This window comes from Papilio xuthus, unplaced genomic scaffold, assembly GCF_000836235.2.
Source record: "Papilio xuthus unplaced genomic scaffold, Pxut_1.1 DF825017.1, whole genome shotgun sequence".
Classification (NCBI taxonomy): Eukaryota; Metazoa; Arthropoda; class Insecta; order Lepidoptera; family Papilionidae; genus Papilio; species Papilio xuthus.
In genome coordinates this window covers 1,545,666-1,570,600 of record NW_013533632.1, presented here as the reverse complement: position 1 = coordinate 1,570,600, position 24,935 = coordinate 1,545,666, and the positions used below count along the sequence as shown (strand labels likewise).

The window sequence follows — 24,935 nt, the reverse complement described above, 5'->3', positions numbered from 1 at the left end:
TTAAGTCCGATAGGGGGCGCTGTATCAATATTTATGCCCAAATGTGTCCTTACGGTGAAGTTTCTTGAAGTTTGCATTACGTCATAATATAGATTGCTCACTAAATATAAGGGGGTATTTATAATAAAAACACATTCCATACATGCTACACCAATTTATTTTTAATATTGTCAATTTATTTGAACGCCACATCGTTGCAATTATTGAATGCTTCGCAAGATTTCAAAATAAATAAAGTTAATATTAACCAATCAAATTAACCAAGTGATACATTCAAACATTAAATTTCAATATTACCTAAACCTTTGGATGTAAATGTAAACCTATGTAAAATGTTTTAGGCTACAGGGTGTGAAATAAATTAAACTAGCAGCTAAATATGTATGAGGTATGCTATTACTTAAGACATCGTATAGTCGAATGCAATAGAAATAAGAAATTATAACAAATCCCTAAACAAATACCTTTATAAGGTTGTAATTAACGATTTATTAAAAACATTGTATCAATTAAGACACTATCTATGGGTTTCTGAGTACAAAATATCTGTATAAAACATATCGTCGTCCTTGTCTTTCATCTTTGGCAAAACAGAGATAACAATATACTTGAAACAAGGATTTTGGTCTCAGAAACTCACAGTAAAAGTTTCCAAAGTAAATCCATATCAATATCATCCACATTGTCAGTTAGTGACATGAATATAATTTCTTATTTGTATTGAATTCTACTAAAAATATGCGTTTACGGCAACATTATCAACCCATTAAGTTAAACCCTACATTTAGTGCCCTCTCACACTCTACGGTAATAACTACCAGTTGATTCACACGACCATAAGTCAATTTAGGCCTCAGTTCCACTAAATTTTATTACACGAAATAATTTTTAAACTTTCATAAAATATACAAGTAAGTACTAAACAGGTTTAAAAAATAAAATCAATTACAAAAAAATGCATCATTTAATCTTAATACTAAAAACTGCAAACTGACTACATTTGGTTTTGTGTGAAACAAACTGTACCTAAATTACATTTATTGCAATCGCACCGTGGTCTATGAAAACTTTAAAAATGGCGTTAAAACACAGGAATAAATAAATATTTCTAATACAAAAAATGTTTCTGTCCCCCATATAGTCACAAATATTTTGTACAGCCAAATATTAAATTAGATTCAACATTTAAAAAATTAAAAAAAAATGTATATAATCGAATTTATTCGTTATTAATAATAAATTGTAAATAAGCAAATAACGATGTAATATGATTTTTTCCATTAAAATCATATATTTTGAATACACAACTAAATCGAAACGTTTAACGTCACCACAGACGTATTACAAACATATTTAGTTGTATACAAAATATAATAAAAATAAAACAAATAGATTTGGCATTTCATTGAACACCCTATAAACATACATAATCAAACTTAAACATTTAAATTACGCATTTATTTAATACATAAAAAAAATTTAGATAAAAATACAATATTTGACTGAACAAATATTCATGGCATTCTACTGAACAAAAACGTTCACTAAATAATTAAGTGAATCGGTGAATTTAATTGTTGTATTCCACTGCGGTGATATATTGATACATATTGTCAACATTCAATCATAAAGAAAGAGATGACCACATATATCAAACATAAGTTGTGGACAGTGGAAACTGACATTTATCGTTGTGTTTACTTGCCGAACTGTTTCATGAGCAGTTCAGTGCTGAACGACTTTGGTCGCTCGATAGGGAAGCCGAGAGCCCTGGACCAGATGAGTTGGGCTAATACTCCCAAAGCGCGAGACACACCGAACATAACGGTGTAGTAATTCATCTCCTTCAGACCATAATACTGTAAAAGATAAATTTTTATTTTATAATTCTCTTTTAATCTCATTAAAATTATAAATGTAAATGTATGGAAGGTTTTATGTTCTCCACAAGGGTTCATGGATCTTGATGAAATTTAGTCTAGATGTAGGTCAGCGTGGAAGAACACATAGGCTATCTATCCCCGAATGTGTCCAATTCCCGTGGGATACATTCGAAAATATTTAATCGACATTTTGTAACGGTTCGAAATAACTTATTGGAGTAAATAGAACCATTCATCCCTTTTTCAGGCTAATTGACCATCAGTGGCAGATTACAACGTAACACTGGAACGGAAAAATACCATTTTTTCTATAAAATTTTAATTTACCTGTAAGAGGACACCAGAGTGCGAGTCTACATTGGGCCATGGGTTTTTGACCTTGCCGAGCTCGGTGAGAATTGGAGGCACAACTTTGTACACAGCGGCCACCAGTTTGAAGAGTGGGTCGTTGGGCAAATGCTTCAGAGCAAATTCACGCTGGCAAGTGTATCTGGAAAATAATAAATATGTTACATCAAATAGTATATGATAAGGTCTTTTTATAACTACGAGTATAATTTGTATGACGCCTTAACATTGAATCGAATACACTATGAAAATGGTTATTAGTGGTATAATCTGGTTTTTTGGCGCATTAATAGCGCTGGTTTGAAATTCTCCGAGTGTGTAATTATACATTCTAATTTAGGGTTTAATTTTTATAAATTATTACCAAAGTAACGATATTTACTGAGCATAGTATTCTGATCAAGTTACACTTTATTATTTTTGCTTTTAAATTACAAATTGTTTATAAACAAATTGTCATAACATCCAGCATTTAACATCATCGTCGTTATTTCTTATATCATTTTTTTTAATATTGTGGTTAGCTGCATTTGTAAGCAGGTAGGAAGAAATAGCACGCAGTGTCTCGAAATTGCGAGCCGCATTAAAGTTTGGATTGTACTATACCAAACTATATATCCATGTTTCAGAGTTTCCAATAGATGCAATATTAACCTGGGATCGGTCTTCCTGAGTACAGCGTGTCCATAGCCGGGCACAACTTGTCCCGACTTGAGGGTCTTCCAGATGAACTCCTTCAGTTGTTCCTCTGTGAAGTTGTCACCGACTTGCTTACGCAGCTTTTCCAACCAAACAAGTACCTAAAAGGACAAGGATATATTTGATTTATGCATAGAAATCTAATCAAGAAAACAACTAATATTTTTTGTAATTAAAAAAGTTTACTGTATATTCGTCAATTATTTTTAATTTTGTTCAAATAAATTGAGTCAATTTAGCAACTGAACATATTCATTATCCATTTTTAAATTTGTCGTGTAAATATTGATAGTCAGGCACATTGATGTCACTGATCTGTCATTCCTAGTTTACATCATTCCAGTTCGATGGTGGTTTTCAACTGGAAACCCAAACAGGGTATTAAGAATAAACAACTGGGCATTAAACTATATATATATTTTTAGTTTAATTATAATAAATTTACTAACTTCTTGGTTAGCCAATCCGTGCAGAGGTCCAGCAAGACCGTTGAGACCAGCGGCAAAGGATAGATAAGGATCGCTAAGAGCAGATCCTACCAAGTGCGTTGTGTGCGCCGATACATTGCCTCCTTCGTGGTCACTGTTGACAAGAGTACGACCAAATTAAATATACGTCCCATACAAAGTCATACAAGTGTACAAACATGAAAGTACAAGTGAAAAATAATAAAATCGCAATGCATATTGCTGCAGTATTAAGTTAAAATTTTTAACACAAGCAAATTTTTATTTTCAAACGACATTTTTTCGTGATTTAAAAATTATCTAATGAAGTATATTTAGTATAGAATTTCATGCATTTTATTAATATTAATTACGAATAATCGCAAGCGTTTTAATTAGGGTTCTATACCTCGAAAGGAAAAAAAGAACCCTTATGGGATCATTTTGTTGTCCGTCTGTATGTTAAGACCATTTTATTTCAAATCTTATACATAAAATGATCTTCAATCTTTATATTAGTTACTTAAAAGATATATGAATCATACATATTTTTCTTCTTATGTTTGTTAATAATCAGATAATACATCTGAGTTATTCGATTGCATAACAAAATTCTAGAAAAAAAATGTGATAAAAACGACAATCAGATATGACGGATAAAGCTAGCAATGATATATCAAATGCAAGCTGTTTTTATTCAGCTGTCGAGGTTATTAGTTACAAGAATTTTGATAAAGATTATATGTAAAAAACTCGCAACGAAAAACACATGATAATATGAAAGATGAAATTCAAGATAATGGAAAACATTCGCAAAATAAAACGGCACAGAGTAAAAATCGCTAAATAAATCGCAAACTGTATTAAAACTTAATATACCCACAACTTTGGTAGGACGTTTGAAGTACAACAGAAAAGGTTTGTGCTTTAAAAAATTGTTTTTTTTTCTATATATATAAAATAAAGTCGTGTTAGTTACACTATTTATAACTCAAGAACGGCTTTACTGATATAGTTGAAAATTGGTGAGGAGGTAGCTTAGAGCATGGAGACGGACATAGGATACTATTTTTTTTTTTAAATTTATGTCTTGAAAAGCTGGTTTTTATTTAACTTATCTATATATTTAGTTTTTTATATATCCGCGCGGATGAAGTCGCGATCGTCAGCTAGTTTGAGATAAAACTAATTGCTTGCACTATGATTTCGACATTATTAGGGTTTTGTACCTCGACAGGAATTAAACGGAACCCTTATAGGTTCACTTTGTTGTCTGAGCGTCTGTTTGTCTGTCATGACCCTTTTATACACGCGTAAAGGTATCATGCTGGAATTTGTACTGATTTAAAACTTTTGTGTACAGACTTTAGCACTGTAGTTAATAAAGGTCGAAGGAGACAAATAAAATTAAATAAAAAAACAATTACTAGAATAATTACAATAGTTAAATAATTTTTCCATTACATTGTTTGAGTCGTAACTATTAAAACGTTATCAGAATAATTATAAAGTCGAGGAAAATCTTTTAAATAACTAACATTTTTAATTACGCAACCTAACCGTGGATCATTGAGGAATTGTGTACAAAAACGTTCATCTCTTTCTTTCTCTTAGGCAAAACAGAGATAGCATGTTTTTTTGTTCGTCGTCGGTGAATATTCATAGTTAACAAATTGTAATCGGGGTTTTTTCCACTTACTTGAAGCACAACTCATGTTTTTTTTGTTTTTATATTAACGTCTATTTATATGTATCTATGTCATTACAATATTCACCAATAGTTGACTCTTTGTTTTAACGAAACGTTACATCGCCTTGCGCTTATCTCACAATTTCATATATTTGAACTGTCGACGAAATTTAATCCGAATGACGTCACTTCTCACTAAGCATTTGCTTTTGTAAAAACAATTATCGCCAGCGGTATTAAATTTAACTTAATTTCCTTTATTCCAAGTGCATGTTTTATGTTTAATATTTCCACCTATTATCTACCTCCTATACTGACATACCATGTCCACCTTTTGTGTTTACATGTTTTTTTTTAATTTAACATTAGGTGCTTTTTTCTTTACTACTTTATCCAGAATTTGCAATTTCATGTCTAACGATTAATATCAAGACAAGAACAATTCGTATTTTTATGACAAAAAAATCCGCAAAGCAACTAGCAGTAAGTACAAAAAAAACAATTTATTAAGATGTTAGTGACAACCCACATGAGCGTCGTCGCTACGGCGTGACGTATTAATTAGCAAATAATATAACACAGTAGAACAATAAATTTTCAGACCGCAATCTTATGTAAGATCCCGCATCGTCACATCTTGTTTGCATTACGACGTTTTATCGTCTTTCTGATAAACTTACCGTGATATATTTTAGCACATATTTTCGCTTGTTATTTTAAAAGCAATGAGAGAGATGACAATATCGTTTTATACTAGTGTTTCTTCAGTAAAAAGGCACAGAAATGGATACCTTTAGTAACTATCAGCAAGTTATTCGCTACAGTAACACCGATGCGGCGCAGTTCATGTGACATATCCTTAATGCAAACTGACCTGTGAATGGTGAGGTAGAGTCTCATCAATTCGCTGAACTGTGGGTCATCAAAGCCGAGCATGGTGCAGTAGTTTGAGGACCAGTCCTTGTTGTCATCAATAGCGCCAATACCTTTGCCATCACGGTACGTATTGCGATAAATAGTTGCAGCGATCACGGGCAACTTCGCAATCAAGTTCATTGAATCTTCATATACGTACTGTGAATTGAAAAACAAACAACATGTAACAAACTAGAAAGAAAGCCCGGCTTATGAAGTTTACACTATACCAGTTGTATGCCAGTACTGGTTTTGAGTGCTACTGTCCTACTGTACTGGCATAATGTAAACCAGACAATATACCCTGATGTAGAATACATATTAAGTGTCATCTCATTTTTTAATTAGTCAAGTTTAGGCTAAAGAAGATTGGATACCCCGAAGAGTATTATCATATATTTGAGTAAATATAATGTCATTATCTTTTCGAAAAATATGAAACCTTTTATTTCAGGTCATCGTTAGATATCTTGGTGCATCACCTCAAAGTACTGAAGCCGTATACAAGGATTACGTAACATAAGGCGGAGCGATTCTTGTTAAATGTACAGTCAACGTAACAAGGTTTTAAAAATAAAATATTTAATGCTATAATATTCATAAATATTAAAAAAAATTATGATTGTGGATAAACACATTACTAATAAAAAGTTATATTTTTTTCGGAGTGAAAATTATTTCGACACATACGACGAAATCAGTAATATGTCTGGCGAGTTCCATAAGAGATTATGATGACATTGTTTTATATCGCATTTTTCAGCAACATACAACTTACCTCCCAATACTTGGATTTGTGTACACCCTCAGAGTAAGCTTTCGCGAAGGTGGACTCGCTGTTGAGTGCTGTCACTGCAGCAGAGAACTGCGACATTGGGTGCAGTTTGCTGGGCATGTTGTTCAACATGGTGACAACATGAGCTGGCAACTCGGCTCTATAATAATAAAGTTATTTGTAAAATTAGTTTAATTAAAAGTGACCTAACAAATCATTACCATCACGAAAAGTTTTTATTAGCTTTTTTCTTCTTAAATAAAATTGTACAATTATAAGATTCTTCGTGATTGTACTTTAACGTGCACAAAGTTGCAAATTGTTTTTAATAAATAAAACGATTTTCATTAGTGATACTTAGCCGAGTTGACACATGTAGGTGGTCGCTATTATGTACTTATAAACTAACATTACTTTATAACTAGATTTATTTCTGCCTACCTGCGTGCCCATTCCTTAGAGATGGCGTTTACTTGAGCTTCGGTTGGTATATCTCCAGTGACTAAGAGCCAGAAGAGACCCTCGGGCAGGGGTTCATCGCCCCCTTTAGCCTTGGGCAGCTTCTGTTGGCACTCCGGGATAGACATTCCTCTAAACCTAATTCCCTCATCGGGATCGAGGACAGATGTTTCCCAAACTAAACCTTTGATACCGCGCATGCCACCATACATCTGTAACATGGAACGAATTAGACTCTTGAATTAGGAATAACATAATTAACTACCAAAAAGTATATGTCTTTTAACACTTTCCGTGCTCTTGTTAGAAAGTAAACTTGCATGGTATTGAATGTGTTAAAACCGACATGAAAACTAATTATAAGAAAAAATGTCAAAACTCCTTCGATTTCAATATTAAAATGAGTAACAGAAACTATACTTTTTAATATCCGTTACAAATAAAATACGTATTTGACACTTTGCGCTCGTTATCAAACACATGTCGCAAATAAAATCATATCGCAAACTTCGACATTACTATTTCCTTTAAAAATCAAATCATAGTTGTATATTATGAAATTTTGTAGTAATATTTTGAATAATACTTATGCAAAAATGAAAATCTTTACTTCAATAACTTAAATATTATGACTGGTTTTTAATAATATTAGTCACTACCAGACACTGAATACCTCCACATATCTGTCTAATCTAAGTCAATATTTAGAATATAAGTAAGATAATGCCACTTACCATGTCAACGGTAACTTCTCCAACTTTGGAAGATCCATGCTGTTTGCGGAATTCGCGGATTTTCTCTTGTTCTTTGGGAATTTTCTCTTGAAGTACATTCTTTAGATTGGTTTGTTCGGCGCTTAAGTTCCTTAGCAGGATAGTCGCTGCCGGGTATAGTTTCTGTAACAAATGATGTATTTAAGTCTATGTAAAATGTATTATCATCAAAATGATTCATGTTTCGTTTTGCAAAATATATGCTCACGATATAACATCGTATGTTACGCTTCATACGATGCACGATACTTGTCAAAGAATTAAATTCACTTTGGATAGAATATTTTTCACACTGCTGTTGCTATGCCATGATTTTGTCCTCATTAAATGAGGAAAAATATTAGAAGCTCTCGGTAAGTGTGGTCAGCACCAAAAGCCCTGTCATCTGTCAATGTTTTGATACGTTATTCTCGCGATTAAAAAAAATATAAGTATATTAAATTTTTACAAACAAAAGCAAACCCACTAAATGATTACAACTTTATATGCAAATAATTACTTTATAAAGTAGGCAAGGTACAGAGTCTTAGACAAATAAAGATTCTGATAAGGATTTTGTAATTAAGAATGAACCGTGTCACATTAACCCGGTCAGCTATTGTGTCAATGCGTAGAATTGGTAATTTGAGATTTCTGGGTAAAGTCGTTAGCATTCGTCACTTCATTACAACAAAGTACGTTTCTTGTAATCTTATAGATATACAGTCGAACTTGGACAAGCAAGAGTCCAAGATATCGCGTTATTTTTCACTCATATAGAGGTTTCTCGATTATGTGAGTCGACAGAGACAAGACTAACTAAAGTTAGGTTGCCACAAAAATAAATTGAATTGAGAAAATTGAACAATAAAAATGCACTTTTAAAATACATTTTCTGTTCAATAGCATATTTTTTTCCGATTTTCCATTGCAAAATTCTAGCCTGAATAAATTTCTATGTCGGAGAAGGTCGGTGCAAGGTGATCGGGCGTCATTATATAAGATTACGATGATGTTAGGCGTCGACCTCATTCCACTCATTGTAAATAATTCTATTAATACTTATTATCTCTACGTGCATTTATTACAAACTGTATTACGTATTCTATACTTTATTCGACTACCTTCCAAAATCAATATTGATCCTTGAGATCGATCCGAAAATAATTTTTAATATTAATATTATAAATGCGAATGTTCGGGCGGAGTTTGTTTGAAGGTATCTCCAGAACGGCTGAATAGATCTCGATAACATTTTGTATAGATGTAGAACATAGCCCTGAAGAACGTATAGGCTACTACTATTTATTTTTTATACCGCAAGCGTAGTCGTTCGTACATCCTTGCTGTGGAAATAAATCCGCGGTTCGTCAGGATGAGTGTATACCATTTCCAGCATATAAAACGAACAAGTGGTGACATTATTCTTAATGGATATTTATAGCAACCGTGACCTTCCTTTCTTTGGTACGGGGACTGGAATGGGCCCTATACCATGCACTACATAACACGTCAAATGATACTACGATTATTGCGTACAAAAGTGAACACGCAGGTTAGTTGCTGACACTTAACGTGTTAATATCGGAGGTAAGTTTATTATGTCCACTATTAATCAAACTTGCTACGTTCTTGTCTGTAATCTTCTAGCTTTATTTCTACATTTCCTATGTCATGTGAATCTGATTGCACGGAATTAAAAAAAATTGACAGACTGTTATAATATTAATACATATCTATGTCAAATTTCAGAGAGATTCGTTTAACTGTTTGCTAATTAAATAAAAAACTATATAATATAATAAACTATATACATATATATAATACACGAAGATAAAGGATGGATAGGAATTCTATAAAGTGTCAAAAAAGTCAAGTTGATAAAACATATACAATTAAACTCAGAATTCTGTTGAATAAAACTGAGTATTAAATAAATGATAAAATTAAATAAACTGCGATGCCGCAACATTGTAATAATGTACGTTTCAATCAGCGATTGCAATGATACAAGGTCATAAAGGCAACAGTTAAACTCTGGCCCTATTGGCCTAACCTAACACCAATATAATTGACATCGTTTGCCAACACCATCTTTCGTATCTAATTAATTCAATGATTCTGAGTTACAACAATCGTGAATGCATCAATTCATGATGACCCAGTCAAATCTGCCGCACTCATAGTCCCTTGAAGCGACAAGAGTGTAGTGGTTAACTAGGTTAATGAGACACTCAAATCACAAGGCAATGTTTTAAAAATACTGAATACAGCCGAGGCTTCATTTTACTTGTATATGGGTAAGTGGGTCACAGAGTATTCGACCTATTTATGTAGTTCCATGATTCCAACATTCAGTGTATTTTTTTCTTAAAAAAATCATCTCTCGCTTCTTCTATAATAGATTCATATCTACATACATGAACGTTTGTTTCGTTTCAACATAATATAATCACTTAAACAATGAACAATATTTTATTTCTTTTAAGGGCCGTTACTTCTCGAAACCTTCACACCGTCCACAATGACGTCATTACGTAACTATTGGTTTAAGTTATATGTTTGTATATCGAATACAAATAAAATCCTGTTTATATTATATATAAAAATGTTTAACAATAGTTGTATGTATAGAATACAATAGTCAGAATTGTGCTCATGACCATAAAATGAAATCGTTGTAGCGAGAAAAAGATAAGAAGTCGTTTGTGGTAAAAGATTAACTGCATTTTGTCTAATAATTGCATATATCATATTTATTTATAATAAAAATACTTCAAAGAAAGACATTGGCTGGCGACAATGATTCGAATAAACGAACAAAGACATATGATAAACATTAATAACGTTTATAAAAAAGAACCGGTTTTAACATGTGTAGGCCTCAAGTAAGCCTTGAAACTTCCCAATGTATTTTAACCTTATTTAGGATTATTTAAAGATAAGATTAACAAATAATTAACTTGAATCAAAGTCTCAATCAAAAGGGATTGAATAGGTGAATACCTAAAAAATATTTTGATCTACACAACAATTCATTAACTTTAGATCTAAAATCCTAACTTAAACTAATACACAGAAATAATAGCTTATTTATATTTAAAATAAAAGGTTTATTTTATTACTTTTAAATTCAATTCGCAAACGGCTAACGCTAAAACCATCGTGTCGAATCGTATAATCAATACGAAACGTTCATTGACCTATACCGTTAACTTTTACGACCAAAGTCGTGCACTTCCTTCGTGTTTTGTATTAAGAAATTTCGTTCGAAACAAATGAAAATGCAGTAATTATTTGAACACTTGAAACAGAACTTGAAAGTCTGCTTGTCACATAATATTGTCTACGTGAACAGACGGGATGACTAAGGGAGGTTTCTCTTAGGACTTTGGGTGCGGCAGATATAGTTTATTTGTTGCTAACAGGAGCGTCTTAAGAGAAGGTTAGAAGAACACTATTTTATTATACGTATGAAAAAACTAATATGTTGCCCTCTTCATTCAAGTTTTAATATATTATATTAAGTATCGACATAAAATCTTGTTAACTTAATAATTATTCTGTTTTTGTTGAAACGGGGATTTTTGTGATTCATTGAAATGTCCGACATAAAGGTTGCTTGCGGGACGTGATCACGTCACTTTAAACTGTAACCAGATAAATTGTTTCCTTGAGGAAATAAAAAAATATACATATTGGATATCAGCTGTAGCATTTTCTAATGTAAATGTTATTCTATATGGGAATATAAAATTAATATTAACATGAAATGATTAATAGATTACTTTTGAAGAAAAAGTCACTGACAACATAATCTATACAACTTTTGATTTAATATTTCCATAGATTTATACTACGAATAATGAAAATTTACAACAGTACTATATAGTATTATGAGTAACAGTACTTAATACAGATTAAAAAATACATATAAGTATTATACATAGCTTCATATAAATACAATAACAACTGTTTAAACTCAGACGCAATACGCAGTATGAAATCTTGTATTTTTAGCAGAGCTTTTATACTTGCATATATATACGCTTTTCCAGATCATTCTACGTAATAACATATAAGAAGTCTTCGCAAATAATAGACTTAAACCACAATAATAGTTGTGGCTGTACAAAAGCAATAATCTGTGGACAAATAGTTTGTAATAATAATAGTACGATAAAAATAAACGAGCTAACACTAAGAACAACTACTTCTTTGATTTTTAAAGTTACGTACAGAATAACGAAATAACTTGTTGAAATGCTATCCTATCCAATACTTTCCTATCGATATAAGTTCAGTTTTGAAATAATCATATTTCTTTCTTTTCTCTTTCAACGTAAATAACGTTATTCTCTTTATAATAATCTAGAAATTTCTTCATCGATTTTCTTTCTAACCACGAATGACTACCAAAGGTTTACGTCACGAAAGTTTAAAGGGATTAGGGATACAACTAAGCTTATTGTAACCAGCATCAAAAGATCATCGAGTTTTAATTCTTTTGACAAATCGTATTAAATTCTTTAGTAAAGTTAGCCTTGGATGTTGTCAGCAATGCTTTATGTTGAGATCAATGTCAGCTTTAAGGAAATAGGCCTTTTTAAGGAAATAAACAACACTAATGGTCTCAATTTACATTTATTTTGAAATAAACAACATCTGTTAAAGTACCTCTTTGAAGGTTTTGTTTATTTCATAACTATACTAAAGCTATAAAATAAAAAGGTATAGGCAGAGATGTTTGTCGCATCATGAACTCGAAAGCCGTACATAAACTAAAACGGGAAGTGATGTTTTGGAATCCGATTTTATATAGTTTGAACTTAGTAGAACATAATCGACCTTCGATTGTTTAGTGAATTTCCTACCGCAGTTTTTGTTATGCGATCAAAGGTCTTTATTTTCCGTTTGATCGCTTTATCAATATAATCGATTATTTGTAAGACGTCTGACAGAAATATCGCAATACATGATTTCTTTTAAAGTGAAATTAAAAAGTAGTAAGATAATTTAACTAAATATCATAATTAGTCAACAAGCGGTTCAATCATTAGTAATCCATTACTGTTACGCGTTCAATGTAAGTGCCAATTTTCAAAAGCTACACCTTGGCAGTACTCAACGCGCAAAACAATGTGAAGTGTTAATTATGTAACTTAATTTTCAAACGAAAAACTATTCATTGCGATATTGCATAACACGGTCAAATAGCAACGACCTTGAAATATAATTTTAGCCGAAACTCGACCACAATTGCATAGTTGCTAAGACGTCCGCGAATAAAAGCGACCGGCGACTACTCCAATAGACTTTAATTCACCCCGGGGCTTAAATTTTGCCGAACGCTGACGTCACGAGTGGTCTGCGAAAGAGGCGCCAAATTTCCGCGACATTGATATAAGAATAACCTTCAGTAACGCTTGCGTAACTACGACGTGAGTGAAACAACAAAATAACCAAGTAGATTTATGAAAACTTTATAACGCTATATTTACATTTAAAGAAAAACGTAGTTCAACATAAATTAAAGTACTAGGAACATATAAAAGACGAATCCCTTCCTCTTCCTCTTGTTGCTAGGCACTACTGTAGCCAAATCGAACAGATTAATATCCAAAAATTTTAGTAATTATGTTCAGAAAGTAAAGCAATGGATTCGCGTTGTTTACGATTATACTGTGGTATATTGGAATTTCTTTTATTCTAATACATGTACGATGTAATATGTATAAAAAGTTGTTGCATAACTAAATATTAACCTACATATACATGCAAGATGAAAGTTTTGCTTGTTAATAAAACCGTCATGGAAGTTTCCCATTGAATAGCTGTGACCGTAATAATTATACAAACATACGATAAGTAATAAATAATGTAATGTTGGACTTTTAATTTAAATTGTTCAAATAGGATTATAAAGGAAATAGAAGCTGATAAAAGTACGCTTTATTTTTATACAAGACGACACGACATCGCCAGGTACTATCCACACAATCAAGATGACTGACAATACTCAACCGTGAGGTTGTGGAGACACTCTATCCGACCTAGCAGGCGAGCGTATTCTCTCTACTCCACATTCCCAAAGATCAACAATGCATATACAGTTCCTCTGGCATTGCGGATCTCCATGGACATCGATAATCACCTTAGAATTCCCGCTATTCATATGCTTAATCTCTTATAAAAAAGGATCAGAATGGGATAAAAGATTTTACAAACAACATAAAATACAGAAGAAATAATCAGTCATAGTATGTTGGCATTTTGTGAGGCAACGACACTTGCCAAATGAAGACGATCTATTACATAATTTTAATGACATTTCTCGTTGTTCTACCACTAGTTACGTTTGTTCTCCGTTATTCTTTTCAATGTCTTCTAAAAATAATATTGAAAAGTAAAATAAACCACGTGCTTATATTTGATCTATAGTGATTCTGACGCATAATACATACGTGCAATAAACCGGTATACGAATTTAACCCAGACCTTTGCTAATAGCATGAATAGCAATTTCAAGAAAGCGAATTGTAGTCAAGCCGGGTTGTTCGTGGGTCATTGCCACTCACCACGTGTTAATTATTAACTAGAAGCCGTATTCACTTTGTTTAAAGAACATTTATTTCAATCATTTTAATATCACTTCATACACTATCTATGGAGTATTGAACAAAATTTGCAGCTGGTATTTCTTGAGCATTGTTAATAACGTGTTAAGATACGAGTGCCAAAATTTTTTACAATAAAGGATTAATTTAAAAATTACACGTATTGTTCTGGATAGCATTTGAATGCTGAACATAAAAATCTCGAAACATTTGATTCACAACCTAGTGGAAACTCTAGGGAAAGGGAAACAAATTGATTATATCAACCCATATGAATAAGCGATTGTTATCTCAATAATATGAAGCTGTACAAATCGATGACGTCATACAAGAATAATCAACTACTTTAATCAATCACTGAGATGGATTTAGCTTACCAAGCCTTCAATATATTTTATACGTATCTTAGTCTTGTCACATTGAATACCTTGTGATAAGATAATGAGTATGTGAGACACGAATGTTTTTCCTTCAATGTCACGGTATTAAATCACGTGAGTCTAATTTGATGTTTAGAAAATTCCACTGACTACCTAACACGTCGGAATTGGAACCGCTTGTAGAAATTATAATATAAGATTCAAAACTCGCTTGCATTTTAGTTGCTAGCACATGTCTTCAGGTGGTTGTTAGGCCTACATATTGCAGTTAGAAAAAACGCCCAAGAATATGCCCCGCTCATATCTAGGCCATGCGTGTTATAAAAATTATGTGCCACCATAAAGTTTGGATGACACTAATCCAATTGTTTGCAGCAGTCTGCATGCTGCTTTAAATTTAAATTCGATGGACTCTAATAGATCAATAAATACAAATGATTTCGAACAGGTCCGCTGAAGTTGAAAAAGTACACGTTTATCATTAGCCCGTGTAAAAGCGCATTATGTAATTGAGATATATATGAAAGCAGGTTTGTTAATTGGTTGGATTCTTATCTACAACACGTTAACATTACCAACATAATAAAATCAGACCAGTTAACCATCATATCTACTGCAACGATAAATTACAAAACTTTATATTCCATGTTAAACATACGATATTAGAATTATTCCGAAAATTTTAAACTGAATTGTTATAAATTGTGTTCACATGTCCCCTTTTTAAAACACAAAATCGTAATATTTCGGCGAAATCTGTGCCGCGCTTTAAGATGAATATTTTAATATGGTCGATAATCATGATCTGTCTCGACTCTACTCGCCCGCTACCATTGGTCACTTACAATCGTTCGAGTAATTTTATACAAAAATGCACGTGGAATATCCTGGCCGTACACTTTTAATTAAACACATTCATAAAATGTGACTCAGATAACTCTAAGATAGTGATTACAAGAAAAAAATTTACTTAATTCCAAAGAAGAATATTACATGAAAATATTCATATTTAAAACTGCAAAACTAATGCTGGCTATTTACCGAATACTTTAAGCGTCAGCAATCTATCGAATATAAATAAGCATAAAATGAAATTAGTCTTTTAGTTACAATAGGTATATTAAATCGTGAAGTACACACATTCATAAAATTTTACCGTTACCGTTCTTCGTGGCAGTTTTTATATCATTCTTTGTGATTTTATTTTTTCTTTGTCTAAAGGTTCCGTTAACAATAAGATCTAAAGAAAATACTTTGCGCTACTTCTTACAATCTATACACATTTTTGTTTACAATTTTTTATTGTGTTTTTAGGATTATTTCCGTATGGTATCATAAAACTTCAAACTAGGCAATTTCCACTTTAAATTACGCATGCGATAAGTGCGCATTTCGATTATTTCATTTAAAATATCAATTATATAAACGTTTATAAGAGATTGATATGAGCGTGTAATATAAATGTAGGCTATTTGGGTGCGAGCCCGGCTGTAGCCAACCTGACCTGTGTTATCTTTAGACCGCAATGCATAGGACACGCATCTTGAAAGTCATCGCGCGTTAAACACGTTTGCATAATCTGTATCTATGCGATTTATTAACACCCAGTTACATAAATTACAAGTTAAACGGGTATGACCAATTTCAAGGACACGCCATGTTCATATTTCGTTACAAGAGAGAGAAGAAAGATATAACGTAAAGGAAAGGAAAAAGACGTCTACATTACGCGTACTAATTTAGTATTTCTTTTACACTCGTTTTTATGGTGTTCGCTTAGACATAGTTTTTTGAGTACATTTGGTGACAGAGACATGTAACCATGTATATATTCAAACAGCTGTATCACTTTCAACTTCGTGAAATGAATTCATTATTTATTTGAATAAATGTAATTTAAAATGTTCATGAGCTACTTGTTTAAATCGTTATCTACTTGTTTGGCGTAATACTGGTATAGATATTTTCCTTGTAAATACGTTAGTATAGATTTATGTAATAAAATAATATTTGTCAATATAGCGAATCTTTATCTAATACCATTTAATTATAGTACGATTTGATTATTCTGTATTATGCCGATAGGAATATTTTTTATGTTTTGGAAGTGAATCTTTCGACAAAAACAGTATCATTTAGTGACTACAAGGTATAAATTTAAAATTTAATGACCTTCAATTCTCCGAATTATTTCATATTAATCAGTGTAGCAAAAAGATTAAAAAATAATACGAATAACATTAAGAAATAGTGAAAGTCTTGTATTAACTAATAAACAATCGCCGGAATACTCAACCTGCTAAAATTACACTAAACATTCATTTTAATTAATCACCATCAAATTGACTTATCACAAAAAATAATTAAACTATATTTTTCACATCTGACGATTTATTTTACACATGTTTATCGTATGCACGTGATAATAGCGTTGTTCGACATTCGTTCGAGTATCACGCGTAGTAGTCCACATGATATGGTCGACGTGACAATGACATAGATCGATTCAAGGCTATTGTCACACGGTACACGATTCCTATAACGCTGAATTTTTAACAAAAAATACAGTCAAAATTATTTGTAGACAGTACTTCAAAAAAATTATGATTTCGCATAAATGTGTATTATAATTCATAAAAAAGCCTAATTATTTATAGATGATATGGTGTTCAATAACCATAATTATGTGTTACTTTAATCAGTCTGAAAATTTAAATAAAAAGTTTGAATTTAAAACAGTGTTAAATATGAATTCAAAAATTTCTTAATTTATTAAGCAGAATGAATTTAGTTAACAAAAAAATATATAATACAATGTAAATAATAATACATCTCTATGGGAAAAGTTTCTAAACGGGACATGTAAGGTATATAAATCATATTATATTATATATCAAATTGTTCTATGTATTAGCAATTCAAGACATCACTTTATCGATACAGTGTTAAGTCAATATCCTAACAAAAGATGTCTCTCAATTAGTGCATGAATGGTTCATTCGGTTAGACGAGTTACTGCAATTATTTAGATAATTGATAGTAGTATAACTTAATAATAAGGTGACTATAAGACTTCCGTTCTTTTAGTATCCATCTTGCATCCATATATAATGGTTTGCAAGTCAAGTTTATTTAGCAATTATAAGAAGAAACTGTCAATTGTTTTTTAAGTATTATAAAAACATGGTTGATTTATCCTTCAAAAACAATCTGATGATTTAAAATTGAACCAACATATTTACTTATTATAATTAACATACAATTGATAGAAAGAGTAGTTTAAAAAGGTTTGCTTAGTATATACACAACCTTATCATTTTTATTATAATTTTATTTATTAGATTCCTTTAAAATGAATTTACTACATTATAATTAAGAAAATTTGGTAATATTCAAACTAAATAACACTAGAAATGTCGGAATATAAAAGAACTGCGTAGACTGTTATGTAATTACTTACATTTTAAAACGTAAGTAAACCACGTGTAAAGGATAAGCTCGGTAGGTACGAATTTTATGCCAAGTTTTATACACGTTGGTAACGTGCAAAAATTAAAGTTATATAAATTATACTGCAGTTAACAAAATATAATAAAACAGTACTACGTATGATAAAAAAAAGGTGTAATATTTCACAAATAAAAAAAAATATTTGACATCAAATGGAAATTATGTGAACATGCGTGAATTCAAACGGCCGCGATACAGAATGCTTTAGCGCGAAATACCTTCTTTTGAATGAACATACAATATGCAAATCGCAACAGCAACAATTTAAATCTATAATTATTATTTAAAACTACAAAATGGGTATATTAAATCCAAAAATAGTTGTTATTACATAACTCAAAATTCAAACATGCTATTTAGGTTACGTAAAATTTTTAAAAGACATTAAGCATAATTATCATTTAGAAAGGTTAGATAAACTTGGATATTTACCTGTACTTCTGCTAATTTGGTAAACGTTATCCTGGAGAGTGCCATTTTTTTTGAATCACCGAGCTCTTGCCAAGACACACAACTGCACACAACTAAACCATGGCATGCAACACCTGCCTACTTGTAATCGATCGCTTTTCGTGACTAAGATTTTTTACATATTGCAACATTAAAGATGTAAACTCAATTATCTAATAATTAAGTAAATCGTAAAATCAGTGAAAAAATTAAGGACATGATTAGGTTAAATTAAATTTTAAAATTCAAATACCAATGTTTGGAAAAAAAATATGATCTATGCTAGTTTTTTTTACCAATTGACAATTTGTTCATATCCTGTGTGACCAGATTTAGTATAATTCTACGATTTTAACAAAATTGGAGCCTCAAATTAAGAAATGAAATACAAATATCTTTTTAACAAAATAAATGTTATCAGCATTACTATTTTTTTTTCTACAGTCTACAGTTGTACGTTATCGGATTGATTAAAAAAATGAAATTAAAAGAAAACATTAAATAAACATTACGCGCAAATCTGTCGCCATCAAAGATATTTCTGATTAATGATTAAGAAAGCTCAGTGCTCTTCAGCCCCAGATATAAACTATACCTAAAGATGATTAAAATTTCGTTTTTTATAGCAAAAAATTGAAAACTATTTAATGGTATAATAATTGCTTTTTGTAATGATAACCAAGTTAGTAGAATGTTACATTTAAATCTGGTCACACACAACAAATCAATCATATTCGCGCAAACGTAAACACTTCAGCATTTTTCATTCTCGGTTCTCAGCTTCTCATGAGTAAACCGCATACGACTTCTTTATTGAATTTCAGTTATTTTTTATTTGCCATAATTGTGATTTACTTTTCATTATGTGGTTAAAAACCTCATCAATTTTGCTATTTCATTTGGTATTATGCCATGGCAGTAAAGAATTCCGTCTCGGTCGAAGTAAAAATGGTAACCTAGGAATTCCCGGTGAATACGCTGGAGAAAAAGTACCACCTGCACAGTGGTTTAAGCAAAAGTTGGACCATTTTAGTCCTACTGATTTACGTAGTTGGAAGCAGGTAAAAAAAATAGTTTATTTATAAATATAAGCATAATTAATAGTGAAAACCTTCATATTAAATCTATTTTAACACTTTTACAGCGATATTATATCAATGACAGTTTTTATGACTATAAAAATCCTGGTCCTATATTTCTAATGATTGGTGGTGAAGGACCAGCTGATCCTAGATGGATGGTAAAGGGAGCGTGGATTGATTATGCAAAAAAATTCAATGCTCTCTGTATCAACTTAGAACACCGGTATTATGGAGAGAGTCATCCCACTGAGTAAGTAAAATAATATGGTTTTTTCCCCATTGGACCGCTTGACCCATAGACCAATCAACACATTTAAGCAAGTTTGGTATAAAAAGTACTGATTTCTTGGTTTATGATATTAAATATCTAGCTTTTATACTCACCACCATTGCCTTAACTTTGTACCAATCTCAGTTTATAATGAATTATCTCTTTTATTGTTTTGCAATTCAGTTTTGTAAAGTTAAGGTATTGTAGGGTGTATCTTTCTTCTTAAATAAAAATTATAAAATTAATAATTAATATTGACAATCAGGAATTCAATGACATTCATTGACAGTCATTTTTCATTAGAATAAAATAGTTTTAATAACAATTACAAACTCCTTTGACATCTGTGTGCCATTATGAATTTGAAATATGATGTATAAAATTATAAAATTTGTGTAAAATCATTCCCAGGCATAATATTGTTCTTAATTAAGAATATAGAAAGAAAATTAATATTTTGTTTAACCTTTCAGAGACTTCAGCACAAAAAACTTGCAGTACTTATCATCATCTCAGGCATTAGCAGATTTGGCAAATTTCATAACAGCTATGAATGATAAGCTCAAGTTAAACCGTGAAGTGAAATGGGTGGCATTTGGTGGTTCTTACCCAGGATCCTTGGCTGCTTGGCTAAGAATGAAGTATCCTCATTTGGTGCATGCTTCGGTTTCTTCAAGTGGACCATTGCTTGCAAAAGTTAATTTTATGGGTAAGTTATAAAAATAATACATTTCAGCATAATATAGAACAGCATTTATCCAAATTCTACTTATTATTGTATGTTCTCTTACAGAATACTTTGAGGTTGTAGTGAATGCTCTTCGTGAGAAGACTGGCAGCGATGATTGTGTTAACCAGTTGCGTAATGCTCATGAACAGATAGAAGGGTTAATTAAAACACAGCCAGAAGAAATTGAAAAGGAATTCAGGTAAGAGTACCTTTTTAGTAAAAGTGGTTAATCTAGATCTATTTAGTTTTTAATTATTTTAAGTATGAAACCTGTTCACCATGTTTTATGTAATGTTATATAGCAATGAGGTCGTAAAATGGTATGAGTTAGTTACAATATAGTTTTTATCACAAATTGACCAGTTATTTACATAGTTACTATCCTTTGTTTTCCTATTTGCAAGTCATAAATTTTATTTTTAATTGTTTTGATAAATATGGGATCAAAGGTTTATGTATGTCTTTGATAGTGCAATTTGAACCTTATATTAAATGAAGTATGTTTGTTAGTTAAATTGTGCTCTTAGTAAGTTCAATAAAACAATTCTGTTGTCTCCTATCAAATTAATATGTATAGGGTATTGAAGTTAGAAAAAAAGATTGTTTGACGGTGCTATCCTCGGCATAAGTAATAAAGCGAAGTAAACACTGGATAGTTGTACCAGAATTGTGTTAAATAGTCTTCCTATATACGTTTTATATTTTACAAATTTTCCTTTACTGCCACAGTAAAATTTAAGATTCTATTCATAAATTGTCACCGTTAGTAATGGAACGTTCCATATATATGCAAAGTATTTTTGCAATTATTATAACAATAGCCTTGTTCTACAAAAAATACCTTTAGAAATATTTATTGTTTGCAATTTACGGAATGTTCAATACATAACAAGTTTAATGTGAAATTATTCAAATAACATTTAAGCTGAAATGTAAAGTGAAATTTTATTTAATATAAATGAAGCAAAAATAAGTATATGCCTATATCCTATTTAAGGTTTTGAAAGGATAAGAATTTTTAATCAAAAAGAAACTGTTTAAATTCTTTTTCAGAATGTGTATGCCATTTTCAAAAGCAACGGAGAATGATATGAAAAATTTCTTCAATTCGATAGCTGATGATTTCGCTGACCTTGTACAATATAATGAGGACAATCGTATTAGTGCTGATACAAAGTATAAGAATATAACCATCAATACTGTGAGTAAATCAAAATTTATACTAGAAATGATTTAAATTTATGTTCCAATATACACTCTACTTCAGCATAGATTATGTGGGTAAAATAAAGTTATGTAATATAAAACTATATAAAGATATGTACTATAACATAATATTATATACACAGGTGTGCAAACTGCTAACAGAGCCGGGTGATGAGGCTCCATACAAACGTTTAGCTGCGTTCAATTCTATAATGTTGAACAAAGCAAATCAAACTTGTATGGATTACAGCTACAATAATATGATTAATGAATTAAGGAACACAACATTGAGTTCCGAAGGAGGTAAGTTATTAATACTTTTAAATATAATTAAAAATATTAAAAACAAATGTTATTTTAACTGGTTTTTAGATCACAATTATGTAGTGTCTTCAAGAATTTTCTACAAGTATCATAAAAATCTGTTCAGGGTTTATGAATAGCTTAGGGGAGAAATATACATTGATTTGAATATAAAAAGAAATGAAGACAGATATAAATCTTTTGTGTAAATATGAGAACTTTCAATCTTGGAATTAACTATATGTAATTTCAATTTAAATATTATGTTTAAAATTCTATTTAATTTGATTTTAGGCCGTCAATGGATGTATCAGACTTGCACTGAGTTTGGTTTTTACCAAACATCCTCGGGAGAAGTTAGTATATTTGGTGATCATTTCAAATTGGATTTCTTTGTGCAACAGTGTCAAGATGTTTTCGGTAAAAAGTAAGTGCCATAGACTATTTAATAAATATTTTTATTCCTACCACAAACTTAGTATTAAATTTTTATATACATATTAAGTAAAAAAAAATTGACTAAAAAATAAAAATACATTATTTTTAATCAAATAATTTAATATATACATGAAAAACATTTTGTTATCTTCATGAACTCATTTTAACACTACTAACTTTTTTTTAGGTTTAACAAAGAATTTATAGAGAATGCAGCGGAATGGAGCAACAGTTATTACGGTGGATTAGGTATAGATGTGGATAGAGTTGTATTTGTGCACGGCTCAGTTGATCCATGGCATGCTCTCGGTATCACCACCACAAAAGATAATAATGCACCAGCTATTTATATTCACGGTGAGTGTTTTTTTTTTAATTCTAATTAATAATGAGGTGGTACAAGGAATATATATTGATTACCAGAGAAATTTCACCTCGTGTCTTCTCATCTCTCATCATTCTCATGTCTTTCAAGAATATGTTGTCATAATTGATTTAGTTTACTCTCTTCTAAAAGAAAATTAAAGGAATAATCAGGGCAGTCAAACATTTGGAATAATTAGTTGTTTATTCAGAAAAATCCTGACTGATTTTACTGCTATCATCATCAGCTCACTAAATGTCCCCACCGAGGGGCTCGGGGCCTACTCTAACTAAAATGACGCCTCATTCATTGGTATTGATATACATAATATACTAGCCTATATACTAAAATACATAATTACAAACTCATGAAAAAATATTTGCTATACTGTAAGTCAGGCAAAATGAAATAAGTTTTTATGTATGTCGATCTTTGCTATGTCATGTCACAAACGAAATCCTCTGTCTATTTATATAATACACAATGATATCTTACTTCTTACTAATATTATAAATGCGAACATTTGGATAGATTGATGGATGTTTGTAAGAAAGTATCTTCAGAATGTCTGCAAGGATCTCTGTGAAATTTGTCAGATATAGAATATAGTCTGGAAGTACACATAGGCTACTAATAAAGTTTTTTTTGTTCCCAAGCAAGCAGAGCCAAGGGTTATAGTTAATATGTAAATATTTATGTCTACAGGTACCGCACATTGCGCCAACATGTATCCGGCAAGTGACAAAGATCTACCTCAACTGACTGAGGCAAGAGTTGAAATTCAACAATATCTCGATACATGGCTGTCACAACCATAAATTTTGTAGAAGAAATAATAATAAGTGGTTACCATAATGTTAAGCGTTCTGCGGTAAATTGTCAAAATATTATTATAAATAATTTCACTAACCATGGGTTTCTGAGTCTCAAATCTTCGTTTTAAATTTACTGTTATCTCTGTTTTGTCAAAGATAATGTAAGGGACGATGATATGTTTTGTACAGAGATTTCAGTGTCAGAAACCCATGGTAAAAGTTGTAAATTCTAAAATGTTCCTGGTAAAAGACTTTTTTTTGTATAATTATACACAATTAAGTATTACTTTTCATTAAATAACTGAAATATTGTAATGGCCGTTGTATGGCGTTTTAAGTTTTACTGTTTAATACTACGATTGACGATATTTGTATATTAAGTCAGTCAAAGTATCTTTTATTTTATAAAGTACTTATAAAATGTATGAAATTATCAAAAAGACAATCCAAAGATTTGTTATGGATTTCTATTAGAGTAAGATAGTAAGGTATATGGAATCTCCTTTTACTCTTCTACTACTTTTTATATCCATCTTTTTAACTACTCACAAAAATGTATACACAAAATAAAAATGACATGTTATACTCGAATATTATAATAAATTCCTATTATCTCTTGTATTTTAAATATGTAACATTTATTTTGAATTATATTTGTAGCAGAAAATATTTTATTTTTCATTTGATTCCCTTAAAACATTTATTGGAGATTTTTTTTTTAAATAAATACCTGTAGGTTTGTAATTAATCTGTTTATTAGTGAAATTATGTACTTTATTAAGTCAAATTGAATGCTGGAAAG

General features: G+C 30.9%; 2 protein-coding genes across 2 annotated transcripts; one reads left to right on the top strand and one right to left on the bottom strand.

The window, feature by feature from the left end:
- Positions 1-1,260: 1,260 nt before the first annotated feature.
- On the bottom strand, positions 1,261-19,028 carry kdn (citrate synthase). The gene is made up of 9 exons (XM_013324038.1): positions 18,907-19,028; positions 7,950-8,111; positions 7,198-7,427; positions 6,760-6,916; positions 5,941-6,140; positions 3,380-3,512; positions 2,886-3,031; positions 2,211-2,373; positions 1,261-1,859 (listed from the first exon to the last, which is right to left on the bottom strand). The coding sequence occupies exons 1-9, from the start codon at positions 18,949-18,951 to the stop codon at positions 1,698-1,700; spliced, it is 1,398 nt and encodes a 465-aa protein (XP_013179492.1). The 5' UTR covers positions 18,952-19,028; the 3' UTR covers positions 1,261-1,697.
- A 615-nt stretch (positions 19,029-19,643) lies between these two features.
- On the top strand, positions 19,644-24,257 carry LOC106126453 (putative serine protease K12H4.7). The gene is made up of 9 exons (XM_013324134.1): positions 19,644-19,985; positions 20,069-20,256; positions 20,751-20,986; positions 21,071-21,206; positions 22,061-22,208; positions 22,357-22,516; positions 22,811-22,943; positions 23,142-23,311; positions 24,024-24,257. Exons 1-9 carry the CDS (start codon positions 19,788-19,790, stop codon positions 24,134-24,136), a joined length of 1,482 nt encoding a protein of 493 aa, XP_013179588.1. The 5' UTR covers positions 19,644-19,787; the 3' UTR covers positions 24,137-24,257.
- The last annotated feature ends 678 nt before the right edge of the window (positions 24,258-24,935 follow it).

Bases quoted from the DNA above. Each gene is read 5' to 3' on its own strand.
- kdn (XM_013324038.1), bottom strand. From the start codon at position 18,951: ATGGCACTCTCCAGGATAACGTTTACCAAATTAGCAGAAGTACAG. The intron at 6,141-6,759 runs GTAAGTTGTATG...TTCAATTCACAG, and splicing joins ACAAATCCAAGTATTGGGAG to TACGTATATGAAGATTCAAT. The intron at 2,374-2,885 runs GTTAATATTGCA...ATTATTTTCCAG, and splicing joins CTCAGGAAGACCGATCCCAG to ATACACTTGCCAGCGTGAAT.
- LOC106126453 (XM_013324134.1), top strand. From the start codon at position 19,788: ATGTGGTTAAAAACCTCATCAATTTTGCTATTTCATTTGGTATTATGC. The intron at 20,257-20,750 runs GTAAGTAAAATA...TTAACCTTTCAG, and splicing joins GGAGAGAGTCATCCCACTGA to AGACTTCAGCACAAAAAACT. The intron at 22,944-23,141 runs GTAAGTGCCATA...ACTTTTTTTTAG, and splicing joins CAAGATGTTTTCGGTAAAAA to GTTTAACAAAGAATTTATAG.